Source organism: Leptonychotes weddellii, chromosome 6, assembly GCF_054177405.1.
Source record: "Leptonychotes weddellii isolate Sample4059 chromosome 6, ASM5417740v2, whole genome shotgun sequence".
NCBI classification, from domain to species: Eukaryota; Metazoa; Chordata; class Mammalia; order Carnivora; family Phocidae; genus Leptonychotes; species Leptonychotes weddellii.
In genome coordinates, this window is record NC_138374.1 from 97049619 (window position 1) to 97073411 (window position 23793).

Below are 23793 nucleotides of genomic sequence, written 5' to 3' on the forward strand. Positions count from 1 at the left end.
TGTCTATCACCCAGCCACCCCATCCCTCCCACCCCCCACCACTCCAGCAACCCTCAGTTTATTTCCTGAGATTAAGAATTCCTCATTTCAGTGAGGTCATATGATACTGCTTTTCAAAAAGCAAATCATATGTGTTCTCCAAAGGTATTAAGCCACTTTTAATTGTTGTAAGTATTTTTGTCAAAGGTATTAAGCAGGTACATTCTTGCAACATTAAAATAATATGAATCTACTGTGTTTAGTACAAAAATTATGACTTTTTCATTCAGAATAATAGTAATTATATAGAATTCCTGGATAGGCAATTGAGAAAAGAAAATTTTAAAATTATATAAGCTCTTCTATGTCTAGAAATTAACAACAGACAATTAACCTTGAACCAGATTATCATAATTAAATGAAAATACTAGTAGGGACCTCTTGATCTGGAGAAAAGATGTAGCAGTCAGACCTTTTTATATTTCCCCCTTCTGTGATAGACAAAAGACTACCTTTGGTCGTCTGGGTACACAAATCTCTTGGTTGGTTAGACCAGTTAGCCTAGATGTTTAGAAGTCTTTGGGGAAAGAAGAAACTATGATTCCAAAATTCTTCTTCGCATGATTCAAAATTAGGTCCTTTAAAAATGCTTTGGACACATGATCTCACTTGATTTTTACAAACCAAATATTCTTGTTATATATGTCTTTAATAATTTCTAGATTAGGTAGTGAAATAGAATTGCTTTCTTAATGATTTAAAATCTTGGGGTACTTGGGTGGCTCAGTCATTAAGCATCTGCCTTCGGCTCAGGTCATGATCCAAGGGTCCTGGGATTGAGCCCCACATTGGGCTCCCTGCTCAGCAGGAGGCCTGTTCTCCCTCTCCCACTGCCTGCTTGTATTCCCTCTCCTGCTGTGTCTCTGTCAAATAAATAAATAAAATCTTTAAAAAAACAAAATAAAACAAAATCTTTACAAAATACAATATTGTTTGAAACAACAGGTATATAACATCTTAAATGTGTTAGTTCTCTTGTTCTTTCTGAATTCCTAGAAAATCAAATATACTCTGGCGTGTGTGTGTGTGCACGCGTGTGTGTTGTGTGTGTGTAGAGAGAGAGAGAGAGAGGAAGGCATGCTTATTTCACCATAGACACATATCTTCTCTAAATAAAGTTTTTTGGGGTTTTTTTTAACGATTTATTTATTCATTTGAGAGAGCGAGAATGAGAGAGAGTACATGAGAGGGGGGAGGGTCAGAGGGAGAAGCAGGCTCCTCGCCGAGCAGGGAGCCCGATGCGGGACTCGATCCCGGGACTCCAGGATCATGACCTGAGCCGAAGGCAGTTGCTTAACCAACTGAGCCACCCAGGCCCCCCTAAATAAAAAGTTTTAAAAGAAAACTTTAAAATTTAAATTGATAAAATATGAAAGGAAATATCCAAATTGTTGAGGCTCTGTGAAAATAAAAATTCAATAGAATTTTATTTGCTTCAACACTGCAGATGTTCTTCATTCTTTTGTGCTCCTTTGTGGATCGCAACAGGTGAACTATTAAAGAGATTATGATCAGTGACTTCAGCGACTACGAAGTTGTTTCAGTTTTAAATATCAAACACCTGGGTCATTTTCCTTTCAATTCAGATCTTTAATTTCTACCATAACTCCAGCAAAAATAAAGACCAAGCCCTTGAAATGGCTCAAATGAATCATATTTCAAGCCAGTGTGGATTTGAATAAATTTTTCAAAGACTTTGAGATTGACATTATAATGGTTTGATAGTTAAGACTTTTGTAATTGACTGACTCCATTAAAGCTGACATCTCATAGTCAAAATCAACTTTTTTCAGCTTCTAATCAAAATAGAGTTAGCTAAGAAAACAGGTTTATTTCTTTTTCTGTTGTTCTGGTTCTATTTAATGCATGAAACTTAATGGCTACCATTTGTGCTTAAATAACATTTCTTTATTTAATTTTCAGAAATATTCTTTCAGGCATTTATATAAACCTCTTTCTCCTTTTTGGTATATTAGGGAGAAGGTTTAGTAAGTGATATCCATTCTGTTTCCTAAATTTTATAGACAAGTGATACCAGGGGTCAAATATTATGATTATCTTATGAAGGACTGTGGGACAACACTCTCACATTGAAACCTACATAGACAATGAGTTTTGTTTTATAGATGTGACTCCCACTGCCTTCATAGAATATACTGCCACAGTTAGTAATTAGTCCTTCAAATAGGTTCCCAAGCCAATACATGAGACCATGAAATGGAAGATGGCCATTCTCATTTTTTACAGGCTTATCCTTTTAAACAAAACATTCCCCACTTCCCATTCCCCACTTTTTCACACGACAGGAGGGCTCTGCTTGACTCTTGGTAATTTCTGCCTAAATAAGATGCTATTGAGAAGAGTGATCTTTTTTTCTCCACTTGCAAAGAATATTACACACTATCCACACTGTAAATGACATTTTAAAATATTGTTCAATGCTCAGAGGTCTATGAGCGATAAATAATTTTTAAACAATAATTATGTTCTGTTTTATTTATTCTAAACAAAAAATACACATGGTTTCAATTCACCGTTTCAGTGATCTAATTAGTGACTGCCAGGTGTGAGTGATACGGTAAACTATGTGACTGGAATATTAGAGTTGCCAGCACACATTCATGAGGATAACATGTCAATCTTAGCATAATAAAGAAAGAAAGCATTCTACTAGAACTAAGATAAATATTTCATTTCTCATGTGTTTGTGGATGTAAAGACTTCACATTTTTTAAAGTTTGAGCTCTGAGTTCTCCACTTCATTTTGAACATTTAATTAGGTGAATTCAAAGAACGAATAAGTAGAAACATTTATGCATTGTTTTCAAACATTTCCTGTAGCTTTCTAGAATGTTATATTTGTCTCTGATACATTTTCAAATTTCAGAGGAAACACCCGTTTCTACTTATTTTTAAGGTCAGCACTAAGGTTATGTTTTTGAAATAACGTCTGGAGTGAAACTCAGAAGATGAAAAAACAAAATGGCAGATACTTCATTCCAGAGTATTCATTGTTCAAAACTCTGGGTTTCAGAGTCTCATCACTGAGCTTGTATATACAAAGCTCTTTGTCTGAATTCTAGTCACAAGGGGTCTTTGGCCAAAGCAGCAGGAAAGGGCTTTGCTGATTTCACACTCCAGCAAAGTTTATAATCTTTCTAATATCAGTATTAACCAGTGAAAATAAGTATAAAACTAGCAAGAGAAATATATCCAGTAATCTCTCATCTATGAGGCTCTTTGTTGCCAGGATGTTAGAATTTTTTATGGATTGGGTGTAAGACTGTTACTTCACATACTCTTATCTGATCCAATCATTCCCCTTTGGAATTTATACAAAAGAAATGAAAGCATATGTCCTTGCAAAGACTTGTACATGAACATTTATAGCAGCTTTATTTGTAATAGCCAAATGCTAGAAACAATATAAATGTCTACTACCAGGTGAATGAATAAACAAACTTTGCTATATCCATACATTAGAATACTACCCAGCAATAACAAGAATGAACTGTTGAATACTAAAATATAGGTAAATCTTGGGGCGCCTGGGTGGCTCAGTCAGTTACGCATCTGCCTTTGGTTCAGGTCATGATCCTGGGGTCCTGGGATTGAGCCCCGCATTGGGCTCCCCGCTGAGCGGGGAAGTCTACTTGTCCCTCTTCCTATGCCCCTCCCCCCAATTCATGTGCTCGCTCTCTCTCAAATAAATAAATAAAATCTTTAAAAATAAATTAAAAATAAAATAAAATATAGACAAACCTTAAAATAATTATTCTGAGTGCGTAAGCCAGACCAAAAAGAGGTACATACCATATGATTTCATTTATATAACATTTTTTAAAATGCAAACTAATCTATAGTGATAAAAAGATCAGTGGTTGCCTAGGGATGGGTGGTACAGTAGGGGCAGGATGGAGTGACAAGAGATACAAGAAAACCTTTGAGGGTGACAGATATGTTCTTACCTTGACTGTGTTGATGATTACAGATGTCATAACTTATCAGATGGGTATGCTTTAAACATGTTCAGTGTATTCTATGCCAATTATGCCTCAACAAAATTTAAATAAACTGTCACTTCATTTTCCTGGGCTTTACCTACTTCTACTGAAGCCATCTAGTGAGTTCGACTCCTACTTCTCACTGGAAATTCCTTAGTGGAAAAAAAATAAAGGTGTTTTCTTTATCTTAGAGTCTCAATTACTGTTACAGACAGAAGAGAGGATTGTGTGTTCTGTTTTCCTCCAGAAGAACTTCTGGAACTTGACTATTTCTCAACTCTAGGATGCTTCTCAGACTCAAATCACCTCCCTTCTTTTTCTCTGCAGGGAAAAAGTGTCACCTAGTGTCACCCAAGGATACGGTCTGCTTTTGTCTCCTCTCTATAGCTGCAATTACACAATTTGACTCTAGAATGACTGGCAGGAGAACAGATTTTTTTCTCTTTGGGCCTTTGCATAGAGTGCTTATTATAGTAGTTGTAGTACTGCTTTATTGGTCACTAATATGGTTAAATGAAGCCATGTGTACTTTACGTTTCCATTTGTTTAGTTAAAACAAAAAATACATACTTAACTTATTGTTTAAAAAATTTCTATTGCCCATAGGCCTGTGAGGCTTAGAGAAATGTACTCAGCCTAGCACCTGGAACATAACAAGCAATCTGTAAGGCTACCTATATTATTAAGATTAGTATTGACGTTAGTATATTCACAAAATAAGCAGTTAAACCCTTTACCTTTTAACATTTTATTGTGATGTGAAGATAAGAAAAATGACAAATATAAGGAAATTGTAAAAGTCTGAGAATCATACATAAGTCAACAGTAGTCCTGAGTCCATTCTCCTTCAGACATTTATTTGTAAAGTTGGGGCTCACCAAAATACCTCTGTCCTTCTGAGCACTCTGTAGGGTAAGGGTACACCCAGGACCTACAATCAAAGGAAAACTACAGGTGCCCTCTTTGGCAAAGGAGCCATTCCTCTCCTAAGAACCTTCAGGCTGGGTGATTTCTATTCTCCTGGGTCTCTATTCAGCATACTATAGGTATTCCTTATTTTATTTAAACCTCGTGACAGTCCTGTGAAGTAATTAATGTGCCTGATTTCACATGAAGAAACAGTCTCAGAGAACTTATACAAAGCTACATAAAGCTAAAGACAGAGAGGTCATTCAAACCCTGGTCTCCCTATTTCTAAAGCCCCAGAATTTCCCACTATAGTATACTGCCTTTGGCCATCTTGTCACAGATGGACCCTTAATATCTATTTCTTTGTTTTAGGGAAAATTCTAAAAGAGGCTGATGGAATATTTTGACTAACATGTATCAGTAAATAAAAATATTAGCAGTTAATATTTATTGATATGTTCTAAACACAACAGCCATCTGAGGTAACTATCACTCTTTCCATTTTACAGATGAGGAAACAGAGACAGAAAAACCAGGTAACTTGTCAAGGTTGCATGGCTGGGATATCAGCCATGTTCCTAGAGCCTAGAGCCTTGACTACCAACCACACAATACTGCTTGTGCTGGATAGTTTCATTTTGCCCCTCCAGATCCATTCTCTACCCTTGTCCGTTAGGCTCTGTGCCCTGGGACACTGACCTTTATGAACTACTTCAATAGGGCTCCTTGGTCTCTCAGCTTCCAGTTAGATTGAGGAAAATTAAAAGGCACCTGGACATGAAAACCATAAGGAATTGAAAGGGATGAAGAAAGTGGGGAAGGATATTTGTTCCTCTGGCTCCATCCCTCTGGGCTGCAATTTGCCTACCACATGCCATCACTACTCATGAGCCCTCACCCTTGGTCTCCCTGGGTGTTGGCCCAAGCTCTCTCTTCCATTGTTGCTGGACTCTTGGTGCTTCAGCATCCTCTGTTGGCTGCCCTTAGCCCTACCCACATCTTGCTAAACTGTAATTCATTAAACTCTCTTTGCCCCTGTTGAGTGAGTTATCTAACCATTTTCTGCCCAGATGACTGCTCACACCCTGCCTCTATAATAGATGGCATCATTCTTGTATTATTCCTTAGCGTAAAAATTCTGGGATGACCTCCCCTCTTCCCTTGATGTTGTAAGAAAATTGATAATAAGATCCCAGAGCATGCAGACCTTAGCAGGTGTTGGGACAGTTTTGCCCAGGAGGGAGGAGGGTTTGGACCCAAGGTTCCTAATGTCCTGGACTTTCACCTCTCTGCCACTTATTCAAAGAAAGAAAAAGGTATTTCAGTGTCTTTTCAGCCCCTGATAAAGTAGAGGGCAGTAAATTTATTTTTTAAAAAAGATTTATGTATATATATTTTAGAGAGAAAGAAAGAGAGGAGGGGCAGGGGGAGAGTGAAAATCCCAAACAGGCTCCACATCCAGTTTAGAGCCAACAGGGGGCTCAATCTCATGACCCTGAGATCATGACCTGAGCAAAACCAAGAGTCAGAGGCCTAACCCAGGTGCCACCCAGGTGCCCCAAGGATAGTAAATTTACATCAAATGCCCAAGTCTATTGCTAAGAGATAGAAAGGGCAGGGGGAAATGGGATCTGCAGTTCTATTACTTGAAAAAATATACATTAAAAAAACAAACAGGTAATATTTTTTCAAAGTCTTATTATGTGCTAGTAGTACTACTGAAACTTCCCAATTTGCTCAATCTTCTGTGGTTTGTGCTATTATTTATCCTGTCTTATCAATGAAGAAACTAAAGCAGAGGGGAGGTAAATAACTTACCCAGGGTCATGAATCTAGTGAGTGGTAGAACTGTGTTCAGACTCAGAGAGTCTGGCATTAGACACCCCCTGTCTACTCTCACCAGCCATGGCAGCAGTTAGGATCCTGAGGAACACGGGGTGTGCTCTGGTCTCCAATGAGCTCCATGGTCCTCCTTGAGTGAAGTCTCTGACTGTTTGAGTTGCTGGGGTTGCCTTCATTGAGCTACTATGACCTTATACTGTCATTATATCCCCTCTCCTACCTCTAGGCTCCGTGAAGACAGGGACAGGATCTTGTTGGCCTTTGCTGTCACCACTGATTAGTGTGGTGACTGGCATCAAATACAGCGAATATTCATTGAACAAATTAAGGAGGCTGAAATTTCTAACTTTCCTGACAAAACTACAACCCCTTAAGGGGTTAATATCCAAAATATATAAAGAACTTATATGACTTAACACTAAAACAACAAATAACCTAATTAAAGAATGGGCAGAGGACCAGAATAGAAAATTTTCCAAAGAAGATATACAGATGGCCAAGGAGTACATAAAAAAAGTCTCAACATCACTAATCATCAGGGAAAAGCAAATCAAAACCACAGTAAGTTATCACTTCATACCAGTCAGAATGGCTAGTACCCAAAAGACAAGAAATAACAAGTGTTGGGAAAGATGTGAAGAAAAAAGAACCCTCCTACACTGTTGGTGGGAATGCAAACTGGTGCAGCCACTATGGAAACCAGTATGGAGGTTCCTCAAAAAATTAAAAACAGAAATACCATATGATCCAGTAATCCCACTACTGGACCCAAAGAAAATAAAAACACTAACTCAAAAAATATATGTACCCCTATGTTTAATGCAACATTATTTACAATAGCCAAGATATAGAAACAACCCAGGTGTCTATCATATATATATATTATATATTTTTTATATGTATAAAATATACATATATATTTTCCCAGCCATAAAAAAAGAATGAGATCTTGTCATTTGCAACAACATGAATGGATCTTGAGGGTATAATACTAAGTGAAGTAAGTCAGAGAAAAACAAATACCACATGATTTCACTTATATAGAGAATCTAAAAAAACAAAACAAATGAACAAACAAACAAAACCAGACTCTTAAACACAGAGAACAAACTGATAGTTGCCAGATGGGAGGTGGGTGGAGGGAATGGGTAAAATAGATAAAGGGAATTAAGAGGTTCAAACTTCCAGGTATAAAATAAATAAGTCACAGAGAAGAAAAGCACAGCATAGAGAATATAGTCAATAATACTGTAATAATATTGCATGGTTATAGATGATAACTACACTCATCGTGGTGAGCACTGAATAATGCACAGAATTGTCAAATCACTATGTTGTAACCTGAAACTAATATAACATTGTATGCTAATTTTACTTAAATTTAAAAAAAAATCCATCCTCTGATGAAAACAGAAGTGGAAATCACAGGCAGGGACTTATGGTGGCTAAGAGGACTATCTCAGGAGAAAGACTGAATATGTCGCCTAAATTTAAACACTTAGCAGCAATTTAACCTCGAGCAAGATGCTCTGCCTCCCTATGCTTCAGTTCCCTAATCTGTGAAATGGGGCTTATGATCATGCTGTCTTCCTTACAGGCTATGGTAAGGATTAAATGAAATAAAATTAAAGTCTTTTTTTTTTTTTTAAAGATTTTATTTATTTATTTGAGAGAGAGAGAAAGAGTGAGCACAAGCAAGGGAGTGGCAGGCAGAAGGAGAGGGAGAAGCAGACTCCCCGCTGAGCAGGGAGCCGAACACAGGGCTCAATCCCAGAACCCTGGGACCATGACCTGAGCCAAAGGCAGTCGCTTAACCGACTGAGATACTCAGGTGCCCCAAAATTAAAGTCTTGTCGAATGGCCATATCAAGCACTCGATCATTCTCAGTTGATACTAGTATTATTTTCTTAATCACAGGGTGATTGCTGAGAGAAGGAAAGAATTGTGGGCGCCTTCCATGTTTAATACAGAACGAGGGTAGAACAGAATGTGCCTCTGCCAAACAGAGCAACACAGAGACCGCTCCCAAAGAAAGCACTAAGTGTTCATAAGGAACACTGGCATTAAAACATCCTACACCACAGACTTGCAAGTTACATGATAAGATAGTCATTAAGATTTATTGAGAGGGCACCTGGGTGGCTCAGTTGGCTAAGCAACTGCCTTTGGCTCAGGTCATGATCCCAGGGTCCTGGGATCGAGTCCTGCGCATCAGGCTCCCCTGCTCTGCGGGGGTCTGCATCTCCCTCTCCCTCTGCCTGCCACTCCCCATGCTTGTGCACTCTCTCTCTCTCTGAGTCAAATAAATAAATAAAATTTTTAAAAAAAGATTTTTGAGAGACTTCTAAATATCATTTAGCTCCTTTAAAAAAAATTATTTGACAATTATTCCTTTATTTAATAAAACTTCCTTCTGATATAATACAGTCCACTATGCAGCATTACTTACAAGTGGGGAATAACACCAATCCATAGGGCTAGGATATCCAGGTAGAAAGTTTTTTTGGGGGGGAACAGAGGAGATGGAAAGGGAATGTTTGAAGACATGAGTTGGGAGAGGTAGGGAGAAAGAATGTGGAAACTCAGAACAAGTAAATTATCCAATTAACAATGCATCTTTTGTGTTAGCTTCTTTGATGCAAAAATACAACATCTGTGGGTAACTTTGATATTTCAAAGTTGGATTTTTCTTATACCTAAGGAAGCATTAACTAGACCCATTAACAATAACTCAGTTTACAAAGAAATGGAGGAGTAAGGCTTTTAGTTCCTTTTCCAACTTCAAAGGTGAATTGTTTAAGTACATCCTTGAGATGTGTCATAACTTGTGTTTCCAAAATGTAATACCATACAATGATTTATAGACCACTGATGCCCAGCCAAATAATTTCTTCACTTTGGTTTCTTTTATGTTAAATAAAGATGAAAGATACTCAATTATTATTTTTTTAAAAAGCAGGAAGAAAGAGGAAACCTCAAGTTATCTCAAGAGAGAACTGATACAAAATATACCCCACTAGGAAACTGATGAACTAGGTTAAGAGGATAAGATGCAATTACCTTTAGAAATAGATGAAAAATCACTCTTGAGTAAAATGAAAGGACTCAGCTCATGTGTGGCTTCCCTGCAGTTCTCATCTCTGTTAAGAGTGTAGCTCTCACTACAGCATCTATTTTTCCTAGAGTTTATAATGTTTATATAATAGGAGAATTTTGAGCAATGAGAAAAGAGAAATCGCTAAACTATATGCTAAAAATTTTGCAAATCCAATTTTAACACTGTCATTCTGGTTTCTGTTAATAAAATCTTCCACCATCATAGCTTTCTTTAAGAGAAACATTGGCTTATACTGTTTCCAGTAACCCCTTAAAATATCCTTTCTCACACAGGAAACAAGAAAATCATCTCTCCATCCTTTTCCCATTTGAGTAAATTTATTTCCTAGAAACAGCTAGCCATCTGGTTTCTAACAAACATAGTGGCACAATTTCTCCACTTTGAAAGCAAAATAACAACATAATGACGATTATAAAAATACTAGTTAACATTTATTGGGCATTTACCCTGTACCAGACCTCGCTTGAAACATTTTACATGCATTATCTCATTTAATCTTCTAAAGACTTTCCAAAATGGATAATTCTATTATCCCCATTTTACAAATTAGGAAACTGGAGCTAACAAAAACCATGTCACAAAGGAATTCTTATCAGATAGGATGCATTTATCTGTAGGTAACTAAATGCTCAATTCTAATTGGTGTAGGGAAAAACATCATTTCCTTAATTCTGGAGGCTTAGCAGTAGGATGGGATTTGAGTGTTGACTTAATCCAAATTCCCCTTATATTTATTTACTCCTCAGAACTGTATGAAGATGGCTGCATCGGGTCTGGGATTCACATCAATACAGGATAATACCTAGAAGAGCATTCTTCCAAGTTGCCCCTAGCTAAATTCCTCTTGAACCTCAGTGGCCGAAAGATGACCTTTCTTGAACCAAATGGTGAAGGGGTTGGAATTGCCATAATTGACAGCTAAATTAAAGCTCATTCCTGCTGGCATTGAACTCCAATTTCTAAAAATGGACAATTTCAGGAATGCTTCTCTCTAGTCCTAGTCTACTTAAGCTAAATTCTACTTAAGCTAAATTCTACTTAAGCTAAATAAAAGTACCAAAAAGGAGAAAGAATTGTGGCAGACATGTCTCAAACACTGTTTTAGAAAATATCAATATTTTCTTATTATATAAGTTATTGATTTTATTACCATAAAAGTTTTCAGTTAACTATATAGTTACTTACTTACAGTTTTTACTTTTATTTTTTTTTAAGATTATTTATTTATTTGAGAGAGAGAGAGAGATTGATTAAGAGAACTAGTGGGAGGAAGGGCAGAGAGAGAAGCAGACTCCCCACGAGCAGGGAGCCCGATGTGGGACTTGATCCCATCATGACCTGAGCCAAAGGCAGACGCTTAACTGACTGAGCCACCCAGGCACCCACAGCTTTTTACTTTTAATCTTAGATATCAAATGTCATTAGAATTTTGCTCAATAACCTTTTCATATTCTACTTCAGTGAACCATCACACCTTGTGTTACCAGTTATCCAAAAGTTGTGCATCAGAAATACAATGAATCGTGGATCACTACATCAAAAACTAATGATGTGGGCGCCTGGGTGGCTCAGTTGGTTGAGCAACTGCCTTCGGCTCAGGTCATGAGCCCGGAGTCCTGGGATCGAGTTCCTCATCAGGCTCCCGGCTCGGCGGGGAGCCTGCTTCTCCCTCTGAACCTCTCCCCTCTCATGCTGTTTCTCTCTCTCTCTCTCAAATAAATAAAGAAAGAAAGAAAATCTTTAAAGAAAAAAAAAAACTAATGATGTATTGTATGGTGACTAACATAATAAAATTAAATTAAAAAAAAAAGAAATACAAATTGACCTTCCTAAACAACAAGAACTACAAAAATTTCCAATTCCCACTGAATGAATTTTAAGTACATTTATGCTTAAATCTAAATAACATGTCAGTATAGAATAATATAATCCAGAAACTAATAAACTAATACTATATAAATCTATGCCTCCGCACATTGCTTTAATGCCTTTATTGACCTGTGGACTAGGGAAAAAGAAAACAAAAAAACAAAACCTCTTTGCAAACTGTTTTTGAAATCAAATCTGTCACAATTAGGTTGGCCTAACTAATACCTTAGTAAGGTAGTTAGTAATAAAGTAGACCCACATTATCAAACTGACCTCATTAACTTGTTTTTTGTCCAGGTGGAACACTTGGCCAGAACTTGTAGAAGCAATTTCTTCATAGACTTTATATCCAATATGCCCCCTGTCATCACAATCTCCAGTGAGCACAAATACCACCTACGATTTTTTTAAAAAAAGAAGACAATTTAAAGGGTTTTCAGAAATCAATATGTATTTATTGAGTACCTATTACATGTTAATATGCTACTAGTAAAGTGGAATATATACATCATACATATATAATATACATAAACATATACATTTATAAATGTATATAATACCCTACATACATCATATATATATATATATATATATATATATATATATATATTTCTCCCTATATCCATGCACTTTGCAAAAGATTTTGAAAAGAACATGTCTAAACTAGCCTACTGGTCTCAAAAAAGGGTGAGAAGCCTGTAAGGCAGAGCCAAGTCACCCTAGAGATCAGCCTAGATAAGTCAAACTCAAACTCTACCCAGACACACAAGTGAGCAAGTCTCACCTAGATCAACAGAGCCCTGTAAATATGTGAGAAATAAATGCTTATAGTTTTAAGCCATTGAGAGGTAGAACTGTTTAGTATATAGCAATAGCTAACTGATACAATAAATAACTCTGACTCAAAACAAGATTCCACATAGGAGGTGACATTTGAGACATAGGTCTATGTTTTTGTCAGTTAAAAAGATAAGATGGTAAGAAGAACCTTCATTAATCCCCATTTTCTCTCTGTATTAAAAAATAAGGTATTAATATGTACAAATATTACATATAGATTTAATATGTTTAAATTAAATGTCACATACATATTGGAATACATATATATAGATCAATAGTTGTAATTATTGACATTTGCTACACAAAGTATAGTTAAAGAAGAGAGGCAACCTCTCACATGCCATATAGGTATACCTTGTTTTATAGCACTTTGCTTTATTGTGCTTCACAGATACTGTGTTCTTTATAAATTAGAGGTTTGTGGCAACCCTGCATTGAACAAATCTATCAGCACCATTTTTCCAACAGTATTTGCTCATTTCATGTCTCTGTGTCACATTCTGGTAATTTTTGCAATATTTCAAACTTTTTCATTATCCGTATATTTGCTATGGTGATTTGTGATCAGTGAGAATGACTTGCTGAAAGCTCAGATGATGGTTAGCATTGTTTAGCAATAAAGTATTTTTTAAGTAAGGTGTATATATTGGTTTTGTAAGACATGATAATACTTCACCCTTAAGAGAGTACAGTATAGTATAAACATAACTTGTATGTACACTGGGAAGCCAAAAAATTCATTTGATTTTAGTGTGATATCTGCTTTATTGTGGTGGTCAGAACTGCACCCACAATATCTCCAAGGTATGCCTAAATTCCTTCCAGCTGTATTCAGATAGAAAATCTGGGGGCTGATTCCTACTCACTTGTGACTGTTTCTGTTGGATAAGCTGGAGCACCTCATGAGTGAGCTGATAATCCTTGGACCGTGCATCAGTGAAAACATAGATGAAAGAGCCAGGAAGAGAAATTTCCAAGGCAATTTTTATAGCTCCAATACTCATTTCTGGACAATCACCACCACCCTGTTGAGGAGCAGAGAAAAAAGAATGCAATTATTTCATCAACAGAAAAGAAAGGAATATTTTAGTTATGACAAGTTGCTTTAGAAGCTCTAGAACTAAACAAGTTCTCTTCACATTTATTTTCTATCAGTTTGCCACTGAATTCATCACTTTGCTTATCAGGAGATGGAAGATAGAAAAACGTGTATTCAGACCTGTACCTCTGAAACAAATAATACATTATATGTTAAAAAAAAAAAAAGAAGATGGTAGGAAGGGAAAAATGAAGGGGGGGAATCGGAGGGGGAGATGAACCATGAGAGACTATGGACTCTGAGAAACAAACTGAGGGTTCTAGAGGGGAGGGGGATGGGGGGATGGGTTACCTTGGTGATGGATATTAAAGAGGGCACGTTCTGCATGGAGCACTGGGTGTTATATGCAAACAATGAATCATGGAACACTACATCAAAAACTAATGATGTAATGTATGGTGATTAACATAATAAAATAGAATTTAAAAAAAAGAATAATGTGTATTTATAGATAAATTATAAATTCACCCCAAATACACAAAATAATAGAAATTGTTACATACTTTTCACCTAATTAAATGTTGATTCACTATCCCATTCCCTCACATGACTATTTCATACATCCCTCTTTTCTTATCCCTTATTTGATGACCTTCTTTTTACTGTACTGAGAGTAGCAATCAGAAGAGAACTTCCATGAACTCCCACCACGATATCTATTAACCTAGCCACATGCCCTGCCTTTACAGTGAAGGGATCATTTGGGCATAGCTAAGGCTAACTACTCACATGTACCTAATCAAAAACACAGCTCCTGTAGCTATTCCCTCTCTCTACTCCATTGCCAACATTCCTCTTTTACTGGATCATTCCCACCTGCAAACAAACATACTGGTATATATCTCAAACCTCAAGTTTTTGCTCAAATGTTACCTATCAGAGAAGCCTCCCATGACCACCTTATATAAAATACACACTCTCTGTCACTCTTTTCATTCTGCTTCATTTTTCCTACTAACACATGATCTGTGTGTTTTATTTCCTACTTGAATAGGCTCAATATATTTTCCTAAACAATAACAGTCCACATCCTAAGAATTCTTCTCATATTTATTTCTTTCAAAATTATATGGATTTATAGATAAAAGTATAAGTATGCTGTATTTACAGTTTTATATATTTTAAATTTAGGATTATATCCTCCTTCTGTTCCATGTCATCAATGTTCTTCAAAATCACAGGTTCTAATGATTGCATAATATTCTGCCTATATCCCATAATTTAGTTAACCATTTCTCTACTATTGATTATGCTCTTTCAAATTTTCCTCTATTATTAAATATATAAATACAAATATATATATATATTTATATAAAATGTCTGATTACTTCCTTAGCATAGATGTCAATAACTACAGGGCCAAGGAAATGGACTTTCAACCAGTATGTTTTGAGCAATCAATAACCACTAAACACCCTGCTAGGATTTAGACATACAAAGATGAATAATAAGCTAAAGTATCTTGTCCTTAAGGAATTCATGGTCTAGAAAAGACAATCAAATAAAAAGCAAGAGAGCTTGGGGTTATAGGGGGGCCTTATGGTTCTATAGTCCACCAGAATTCAGTAAGTAAGAGCTCTTTTTCAAAAAGAAAATAATTACTTGATGAAAGGGATAAGGTTTTTTCTTTAAACTCTGGAGATTCTACTTGATTCTCCTACTGGGGCTTTTCCCAGGCTTCAAACAGTCTCAGATTGTGATACAATATCCTGAACACCATAGATATAATCAGGGTCAAAAGAGCCAGGCATTTGAACTGCAGTTTGGACAAACTGGAGAATCTTTTCTTGCTTTGGATCTCACTCAAAACTTACAGGCTGGGAGTACCATTTATTAAATGAGTTGGAACAGAGCCCCAGTTGTTATAAATGCTTCTAAAATTGAGACACCCATGAAATATTATGTCACTTTCTTAATGGTAGGGGACTGAACACTGTAGTAATCTGATCTTCACTTCTGAGAAGATGTCAGCTGAAGACTCCCAGAAAGTTTACTCACTTAACAGTCCTTTCTATCTTTGCAGAACTTATCACCTATCCAGCATTACTTATGTGTATGTTCGTGACATTTAGTTTAGCAGATAATACTGTTCTCAAAAACTTGTATACTTCTATCTTCAGACTGTACTTACCTTCCAAATTCTAATTTTACATCTTTTAAAGATTTATTTGGGGGGGGGGCAGTGTGCAGGGCCCCATTTGGGGCTTGAGCCCACAACCCATGAGATCATGACCTGAGCCAAAACCAAGAGCCAGATGTTCAACCAACTGAGCCACCCAGGCACCCCCAATTTTACATTTTCAATTGCTTGTTAAACATCCACTGCTACGGCACCTGGGTGGCTCAGTCAGTTAAGTGTCTGCCTTCAGCTCAGGTCATGATCCCAGGGTTCTGGGATCGAGCCCCATGTTGGGCTCCCTACTCAATGGGGAGTCTGCTTCTCCCTCTGCCTCTGCCCCTTCCCCCCTACACATGTGCTCTCTCGCTCTCTCTCGCTCTCTCAAATAAATAAATAAAATCTTAAAAAAAAAAAATCTCCTAGATATTCTATGGGTCTCCACAATTCCACGGGTCTAAAATAGAACTCATTATATTTTCCCCAACCATGTCTTCCCTATTTTTGTTAATCCAACTACCTGCCTCCATATTCAGGTTAAAACCTAAGTCATCTTGACTCCTCCCTCTTCCTTCACCTAATCAGTGGTCAAACTACTTCCATCATGAATCAGTCCCCTCCCTTCCTCCTTACTTCCTACAATTCACTCTTCTTATCATTGATTTTGTTACAAGTATAGTCTCCAATCTAACCTTCCACTCTGCCTACCACCAAACTTTATTTTTCCTGCAGTAAAGAGCTGTCTGTATCATATTCCTACTTAAAATTTTTCACTACTTGTGTTGGATCAAATTCTCTTTCTAGTTTCTTATCTCCTACTGCTCCCTCTTCATAAAATGCTTCCTTTAGGCTAAGACTACTTCCTGTTCTTTAAATATGCCCCTTTCTTTACACTGTAATGCCTTTAGTACTTTCATTCATCTTTCCACTGCTCCATTTCCACCATCAAAACTCCTCATCAATATATGCATGGCTAGGGGTGCCCAGGTGGCTCAGTCGGTTAAACCTCTGCCTTCAGCTCAGGTCATGATCCTGGATCGAGCCCCGCACTGGGCTCCCGGCTCTGCAGGGAGTCTTCTTCTCCCTCTCCCCCTCCCACTGCTCATGCTCTTTCTCTCTCTCAAATTAATAAATAAAATCTTAAAAATATATATATGCATGGCTAAATTCTCCCATTTTCTATAAGCTCATTGATGGCAGTTACTGTGTTTTGCCGAGTCCTTAAGTCCTGAGTTCATAACATTTGCTAGCATACAGTAATCACTGAGTAAATATTTGACAAATTGAACTATTTTCTTTCTAAGGTTGAGATGATATGCCTTCCCCTCTTTAAAATTTTCTCTTTTCTTCCAGTCAAAAAAACTTCTTCACTCTTCAGATTTACTTTAACATGCTTTACATTTCAATGATATAGTATGTTTTCCTCTGCATAATATTTAGGGGGATTGTCGTGTGCTAAAAATTAAGCTAAAATGCTTAAATAAGCATTTGTGTGCTAGGAATGTGGGAAATAGCTACTGGGCACATTAATAACTTTAATATATTACACAGGAATAATTCTTACTTGAAGCCAACTTTGCACATCTGTAATGAATATTCTGGACTGCTCAAAAAACTACATTCCTATTGTATTTTCAGAAGCTTAAACAAAAACATTCCTCAACTGTGCCTGACATCATGCACCTGAATGTGAATCACAATATAAAATTTACCCATTCCACAAGTCTTCTTTCTATGGGCCAAAAATCAGAACAGCTAAGAAATCTCCAGGGATATACACTAGGAATGACAAGAATGATAAACCTTGTCCAGTTAGTAAAGGACAGTCTTTGAGCCACTTGACTTGTGTTCAAATTAACTCTAAGAGGACCTAGGGATGCCTTAGTTCATATCAAAACATTACCCAGGAATAGAGTCTAGAGACCATTAGAATCCTTGGAAGTTACTCCAAATGAATTCATCCCAATGAGATCTCTCCATGTCTTCAGACTCATACTAAAACTTGAAGGTAGCCTTAAAAAACCTATGTGTTGAAATGGAACCTCTAAACCTTTAATTAAGTACTTTTTCACCCTATAAGTTTGAATAGAGAAGTTTAAAACCACATCTTAATAAAACCTATAGGGTCAACAACATTTTCTATAAATATTGAAACCACCTTATTCTCCTGAAAACAGCACCTCTGTGAAACACAGAACCTCATATATAGTAAGCTTAACATTGGTTAACACCCAAAGGAAATGGCAAGATTTCATTCCTTTTGATGGCTGCATAATATTCCATTGTATATATATATATATATATATATATATACATCTTCTTTATCCATTCATCTGTCGATAGACATCTTGGCTCTTTCCATAGTTCGGTTATTGTAACGACGTGGATGGAACTGGAGGGTGTTATGCTGAGCGAAATAAGTCAATCAGAGAAAGACATGTATCATATGACCTCACTGATATGAGGAATTTTTAATCTCAGGAAACAAACTGAGGGTTGCTGGAGTGGTGGGGGATGGGAGGGATGGGGTGGCTGGGTGATAGACATTGGGGAGGGTATGTGCTATGGTGAGTGCTGTGATTTGTGTAAGACTGTTGAATCACAGACCTGCACCTCTGAAACAAGTAATACACTATATGTTTAAAAAAAAAAAAATGAAGAAGATAGCAGGAAGGGAAAAGTGAAGGGGGGTAAATCGGAGGGGGAGACGAACCATGAGAGACTATGGACTCTGAGAAACAAACTGAGGGTTCTAGAGGAGAGGGGGGGTGGGGGGATGGGTTAGCCTGGTGATGGGTATTAAAGAGGGCACGTACTGCATGGAGCACTGTGTGTTATACGCAAACAATGAATCATGGAACACTACATCAAAAACTAATGATGTAATGTATGGGGATTAACATAACAAAAAAAAAATTTTTTTTAATTAAGAAAAAAATTAAGAATACCCAAAGGAAAGAGTGTGATGAGCTGACATAGCTGTAACTCCAGAGAATTTCACAAATATAATTGCAAATGAAAGGCATTCCTTTTATTTCTTGAATTCTTTTATATAGTACTCTCAAAACAAAGTCTTTGAACTTTTATGGAGATATTAACATAAAGTCTCAAAGCAGCCAGAAAATTGGGGAATGTCAAGTCAAAAGGAAACATTTTGATCCACGTATGTAAGAAACCCATACTGGATGTACTTATACATCCCTTAAGAGTGATTTGTGTAGCTTAGTTTTTTTCCTGCTATGGAAATCAGTGTATTCTTTACAATAAAAATGATTATACTGCCCTGAATTTCACATTTGAAGAAACAGATTACATTATAATCATATTGACTACATAGCAATTCGATGTTGTTCTCAGGAATAACTCTTCTCTTTCCAAAATAGTACAATATCTTTAAATTATTACCTTTTTGCTTAGCTAGGTTAGTGGATAACTGAAAATTTAAAATAAATATTGACCAGTAATTTATATCTTAGTGAAACTGTTTGTCTATCTCATTGGGGATGTATGTTCTAGAAAAGAAAAATGTTTCTTTTTTCCAAAAGAAGTTAACATATAATGTTATATCTTTATAAAAGCTCTCTATGTGATACTTGAGTTTGAATTTCTAATCATTTTAAATCATAAGTAATCACTAAAATTATCTAGAAAAGGAATACATTAGATATGAACTAAGACAATGGCCACTAACAAGCCTCAAGAAGTTATTGAGCATTTGAAATGTGGCTAGTGAAACTAAGGAACCAAATATTTTATTTTACTTTAATGAATTAAAATTTAAATTGAAAAACTAAAGAAGTACTAATTTTTCATACCAATGACAAGTTGATATGATAATATTTTGGACATAACGGAATTAAATATTAAAATTAATTTTAAATTTTTTAAAAATTACATACATCATATTTTTGTTGGACAGCTCTGCTTTAGAATGATACTTGGTTTTGTTATGTAGGCTTCATTCGAGACTGTTATTTGTAAGATTGTGACTTTGTTCTAAAGGTCTTCCATGAACTTTGCTTCCTGGCAGAAGTTATTAAAAACAAAATTCAAGTTGCTTTAATTTACTAAGGATCAGGAATCAAATGAAAATCTACTCCAAAAATCTATAAATTATTATCTTTGTTCAAATATATATATACACAAAGTTTATAAACAAAGTTTTTGCACATCTGTATAAATATATTGAGATATATATATTAGAAACTTGTCCCACAGGTTTGCTAATAGTCTTTCTCAAATCACTGACTGATCATCTGATTCTTAAACTAGTTTTGGCAGAAGAGGACTAAAGAGAATCATTGTCAAAATGTCCATATTTAAAAATAAACCTCACAAAATCAGATACTTTAGGTTGATTTGTGTAAAACTCATGCACAGATTTTTAAATTGGGGGCAATGGGATTTGGACCAAAACACTAAAAACAAACTATTCTCCATAGTTCCAAACTTTAAAAAAGTAGCCTTTAAAAAAAAAGTCTTAACATTTTATGTTTTGACTTGAATACCAAATGGAAAAAAAAAGTAAAATAATATTCCATAAAACATCTATAATGGAGAAATTTAGAACTGATTAACTTGAATCTATGAAAAGCCTCATTAATTCGACACTTTTATTGGTAATAAGACACATTACTTGTATTAACTCAGTGGATATCTACTCTAAGTCAAGCACTAAGACAGTATTGTCACATACACTATGTTATCTACTCTTTACATCAGTTGAGGAGGTAGGTATCGTTTTTAGCACATTACCTTGCCAGAGCACTAAATCATGAAAACCACTTTCCTAGGGTCACATGACGACTAAGTGAAGGAGCAGAGACTGCAACTCAATTCTGCTTGGCCTGAGAGTTCATGCAAACTCCAGTGAGGCATTTTATTACCTTCATCAACTTCTGTGACTGCAAGCAAGTAGCCTGTCAGAGGAAAAAAGGTTCTCATTCTTCAAGATGTCCACAGAATATTGTTCATTCTTCTATTGTAGCATTTGTTGAGTTGTGTTGTAATTTATGTTTCCTCCCACTAGATCTTTGTTCCTTGAGGAACTCAGTAAGTGTTCCATTGTAGTTTGGTTAATGAAGGGATAAATGAATGGATAGTGAGTAAATGGGTGAATGAGACTGCAAAGCAATCTTGACACAATCTAGGCATGCTTTCTGTGTTAGCCTGAGCTTTACTCAAGCCTAGCCCATCTCCTTTCAAGTAATACAATTCCAGAGCTAAGTCTCCTAAAAGTACAAGTGCTTATATATGTATATTCTTAGTGGTATATAAAACTAACTCCCTCCTTGGGCGCCTGGGTGGCTCAGTTGGTTAAGCGACTGCTTTCGGCTCAGGTCATGATCCTGGAGTCCCTGGATCGAGTCCCGCATCGGGCTCCCTGCTCGGCAGGGAGTCTGCTTCTCCCTCTGACCCTCCCCCCTCTCATGTGCTCTCTCTCTCATTCTCTCTGTCAAATAAATAAATAAAATCTTTAAAAAAAAAAAAAAAACTAACTCCCTCCAGTTCTTATATCTCTGTACCTCTCTCTGTCTCTTGGTCTCCCTCTCTCTCTCAATCCTGGCATGCTGTCAGCTTTAATACTTAATAAAAAAGAAAACAAACATGGCTATGGAAATATATCTCCTAAAACCATATAAACCTGCACACATACGAAAATGTAAAGTGAGAAGGGCCTGACTTAGTTAATTTTGTGTTTTTACTTGAACTCTGAAATAGAACTTATTTATATCAGTAGGCATATTCTTGCTCAGTATTTTGATATTCACTTTATCTTTATAATTTGACTGATGGTTACAATTTACTAAGCTGCCAAAGACACTTCAGATAGAAAAAAATGTGTACTGGAAAAACAGAAGCATGTGAACTTTTACAGTAAATGTTGCTCCTGGAATTAAAGAAAGAAAAAAAAACTGTAACCTCAGAGTTACAGTGATAATTGTGTTAAAAAAAATAAATTCCTGAAAAGCAAGATAAAATAAGAATGAACAGAAATCTTATCAGTCAAGGGAGTAATAAAACAGAGATTATCATGCTGTCTTTTCTAAATACAAGACAATGTGGGAGTGGCACTGAAATAAACTGAACCTTTAAACCCTGAGAGGAGTTGGAGAAAAATGAGGTCCCTATCCAAAACCTAATGGGAAAATGCTCATCAAACAAGGGCTCAGAGGACTATGAAGGCTAATCTCAGAGCAGGCCCTCACCCATCCCTTATTATTTCTTTCCTAGTCAATTCATACAATTCTAGTCTCATCATCCATTTTCACTGAACTACTGTTTATACCAGTTGTTTCCCAGATAAGCCTAACTCCAAGCAATGAAAAAATGAAACTTTTCTGGTAGGCTCATGCCTAAGTCCAAAATAAGTATTAGTGGCCTTATAATACTTACCCTTATTCTAATGTAACTATAACCTACTAAGACTTGCTTCAAAGTCAGACTGTATTTTTCCTTCGTGTGAACACCCACTGCTCAAATGTCTTATTTGTGTCATTCATCCTTTACCTATAAAATTTAGGAATGAAACTCAGTCTTAAGCTGAACAAAAGTTTATAACCCTCAGTTCTCTTTCTTTTTTTTTTTTTTTTTAAAGATTTTATTTATTTATATGACAGAGAGAGACAGCGAGAACAGGAACACAAGCAGGGGGAGTGGGAGAGGGAGAAGCAGGCTTCCCACTGAGCAGGGAGCCCGATGTGGGACTCGATCCCAGGACCCTGGGACCATGACCTGAGCCGAAGGCAGACGCTTAACGACTGAGCCACCCAGGCGCCCCACCCTCAGTTCTCTTTCTTAAAACACAGTTGTATGATTCTATGACCAGGAAAACAGAAGGTACATGTGGAAATGATTACATTGCATTGAACCTAAACTAAAGTTGCATCCAAGCAAGTATAAAATAAATCAGAATGACTGTAGAATCCTAATGCATTAGTGACATTTGGTCTTCATCACTTGTAGAAAATATGGCAGGGATATACTGAGGGATAATCGGAGTATTTCTTTTTTTTTTTAAAAGATTTTATTTATTTATTTGAGAGAGAACGAGCAAGGGGGGAGGGCAGAGGGAGAAGAAGAAGCAAGCTCCCTGCTGAGCAGGGAGCCCCATGCAGGGCTGGATCCCAGGACCCTGAGATCATGACCTGAGCCGAAGGCAGATGCTTACCCAGCTGAGCCACCCAGGTACCCAATCACAGTATTTCAGAGCCCAAATTTCAAATCTCTATAATCAAAATAAAAGATATTACATTCCAGGCAGTCCACCATGCTGCCCTTTACTAGTTTGGAGAAGGTGGAATCCAAATCAAGGCATCAAAAAACGGTTGACCTTGCTTTCAGATGCATTAAAAGCTAACAATTACAACCATTTCCAGGCTTTCAGATTATCACCTGTCAGTAGTAAGAGTCTAACTCTTCAACAACTGATCTTTCAATTTGTTAGAATTTTCATGTTTGGTCTTAGGAGGAGATTAGTTTACTTCAATTTTAAATAATCATAAAGGATACACTATATACCAGCCATTCAATATCTTGATTAATAAATCAGAAAATGATATGCCTTCATACTACTTAGAGAATTCCTTCCTTTGTCCTTCAAGGATTCTGTACCTTTTTATTGTGACCTTTTCTTTTCCCACCAAATTAAGGCATTGCCCTGGTCCCTGGCTGGGATTCCTGATCTCTCCTAACATGACTTCCTTGTTTGCCCAGAGAGAAAGAGCCAGAAGAGGGCAGGGTTGTGGGCCTTGCAGCCACTCATCATCTGCTTATTCAAGGATTAGGCAGGCTTTCTTTCTCCTTGTTTTCCTTGGGCTACGACCCTTCTCTGTCTCTCCTTAGTACGCCTCAGATTCAGCCTGGCCATTAAAATCTCTGTCTTCCTTTCCACTCTAACACTCACATAATGGATTTTATATACTCCCCAGCACATTTCGTATTATCTTTGTTATT

General features: G+C 36.6%; 1 protein-coding gene across 1 annotated transcript in view; it reads right to left on the bottom strand.

Annotated features, from left to right (window-relative positions):
* The window catches only part of HMCN1 (hemicentin 1), a 420986-nt gene that overhangs the window by 300052 nt on the left and 97141 nt on the right, over nucleotides 1-23793 (bottom strand). Inside the window, exons 3-4 of the mRNA XM_081823192.1 lie at nucleotides 13489-13647; nucleotides 12056-12178 (exon numbers count right to left, since the gene is read on the bottom strand). Of these exons, the coding sequence (XP_081679318.1) occupies nucleotides 12056-12178; nucleotides 13489-13647 (282 nt within the window). The remainder of the gene's footprint in view (nucleotides 1-12055; nucleotides 12179-13488; nucleotides 13648-23793) is intronic.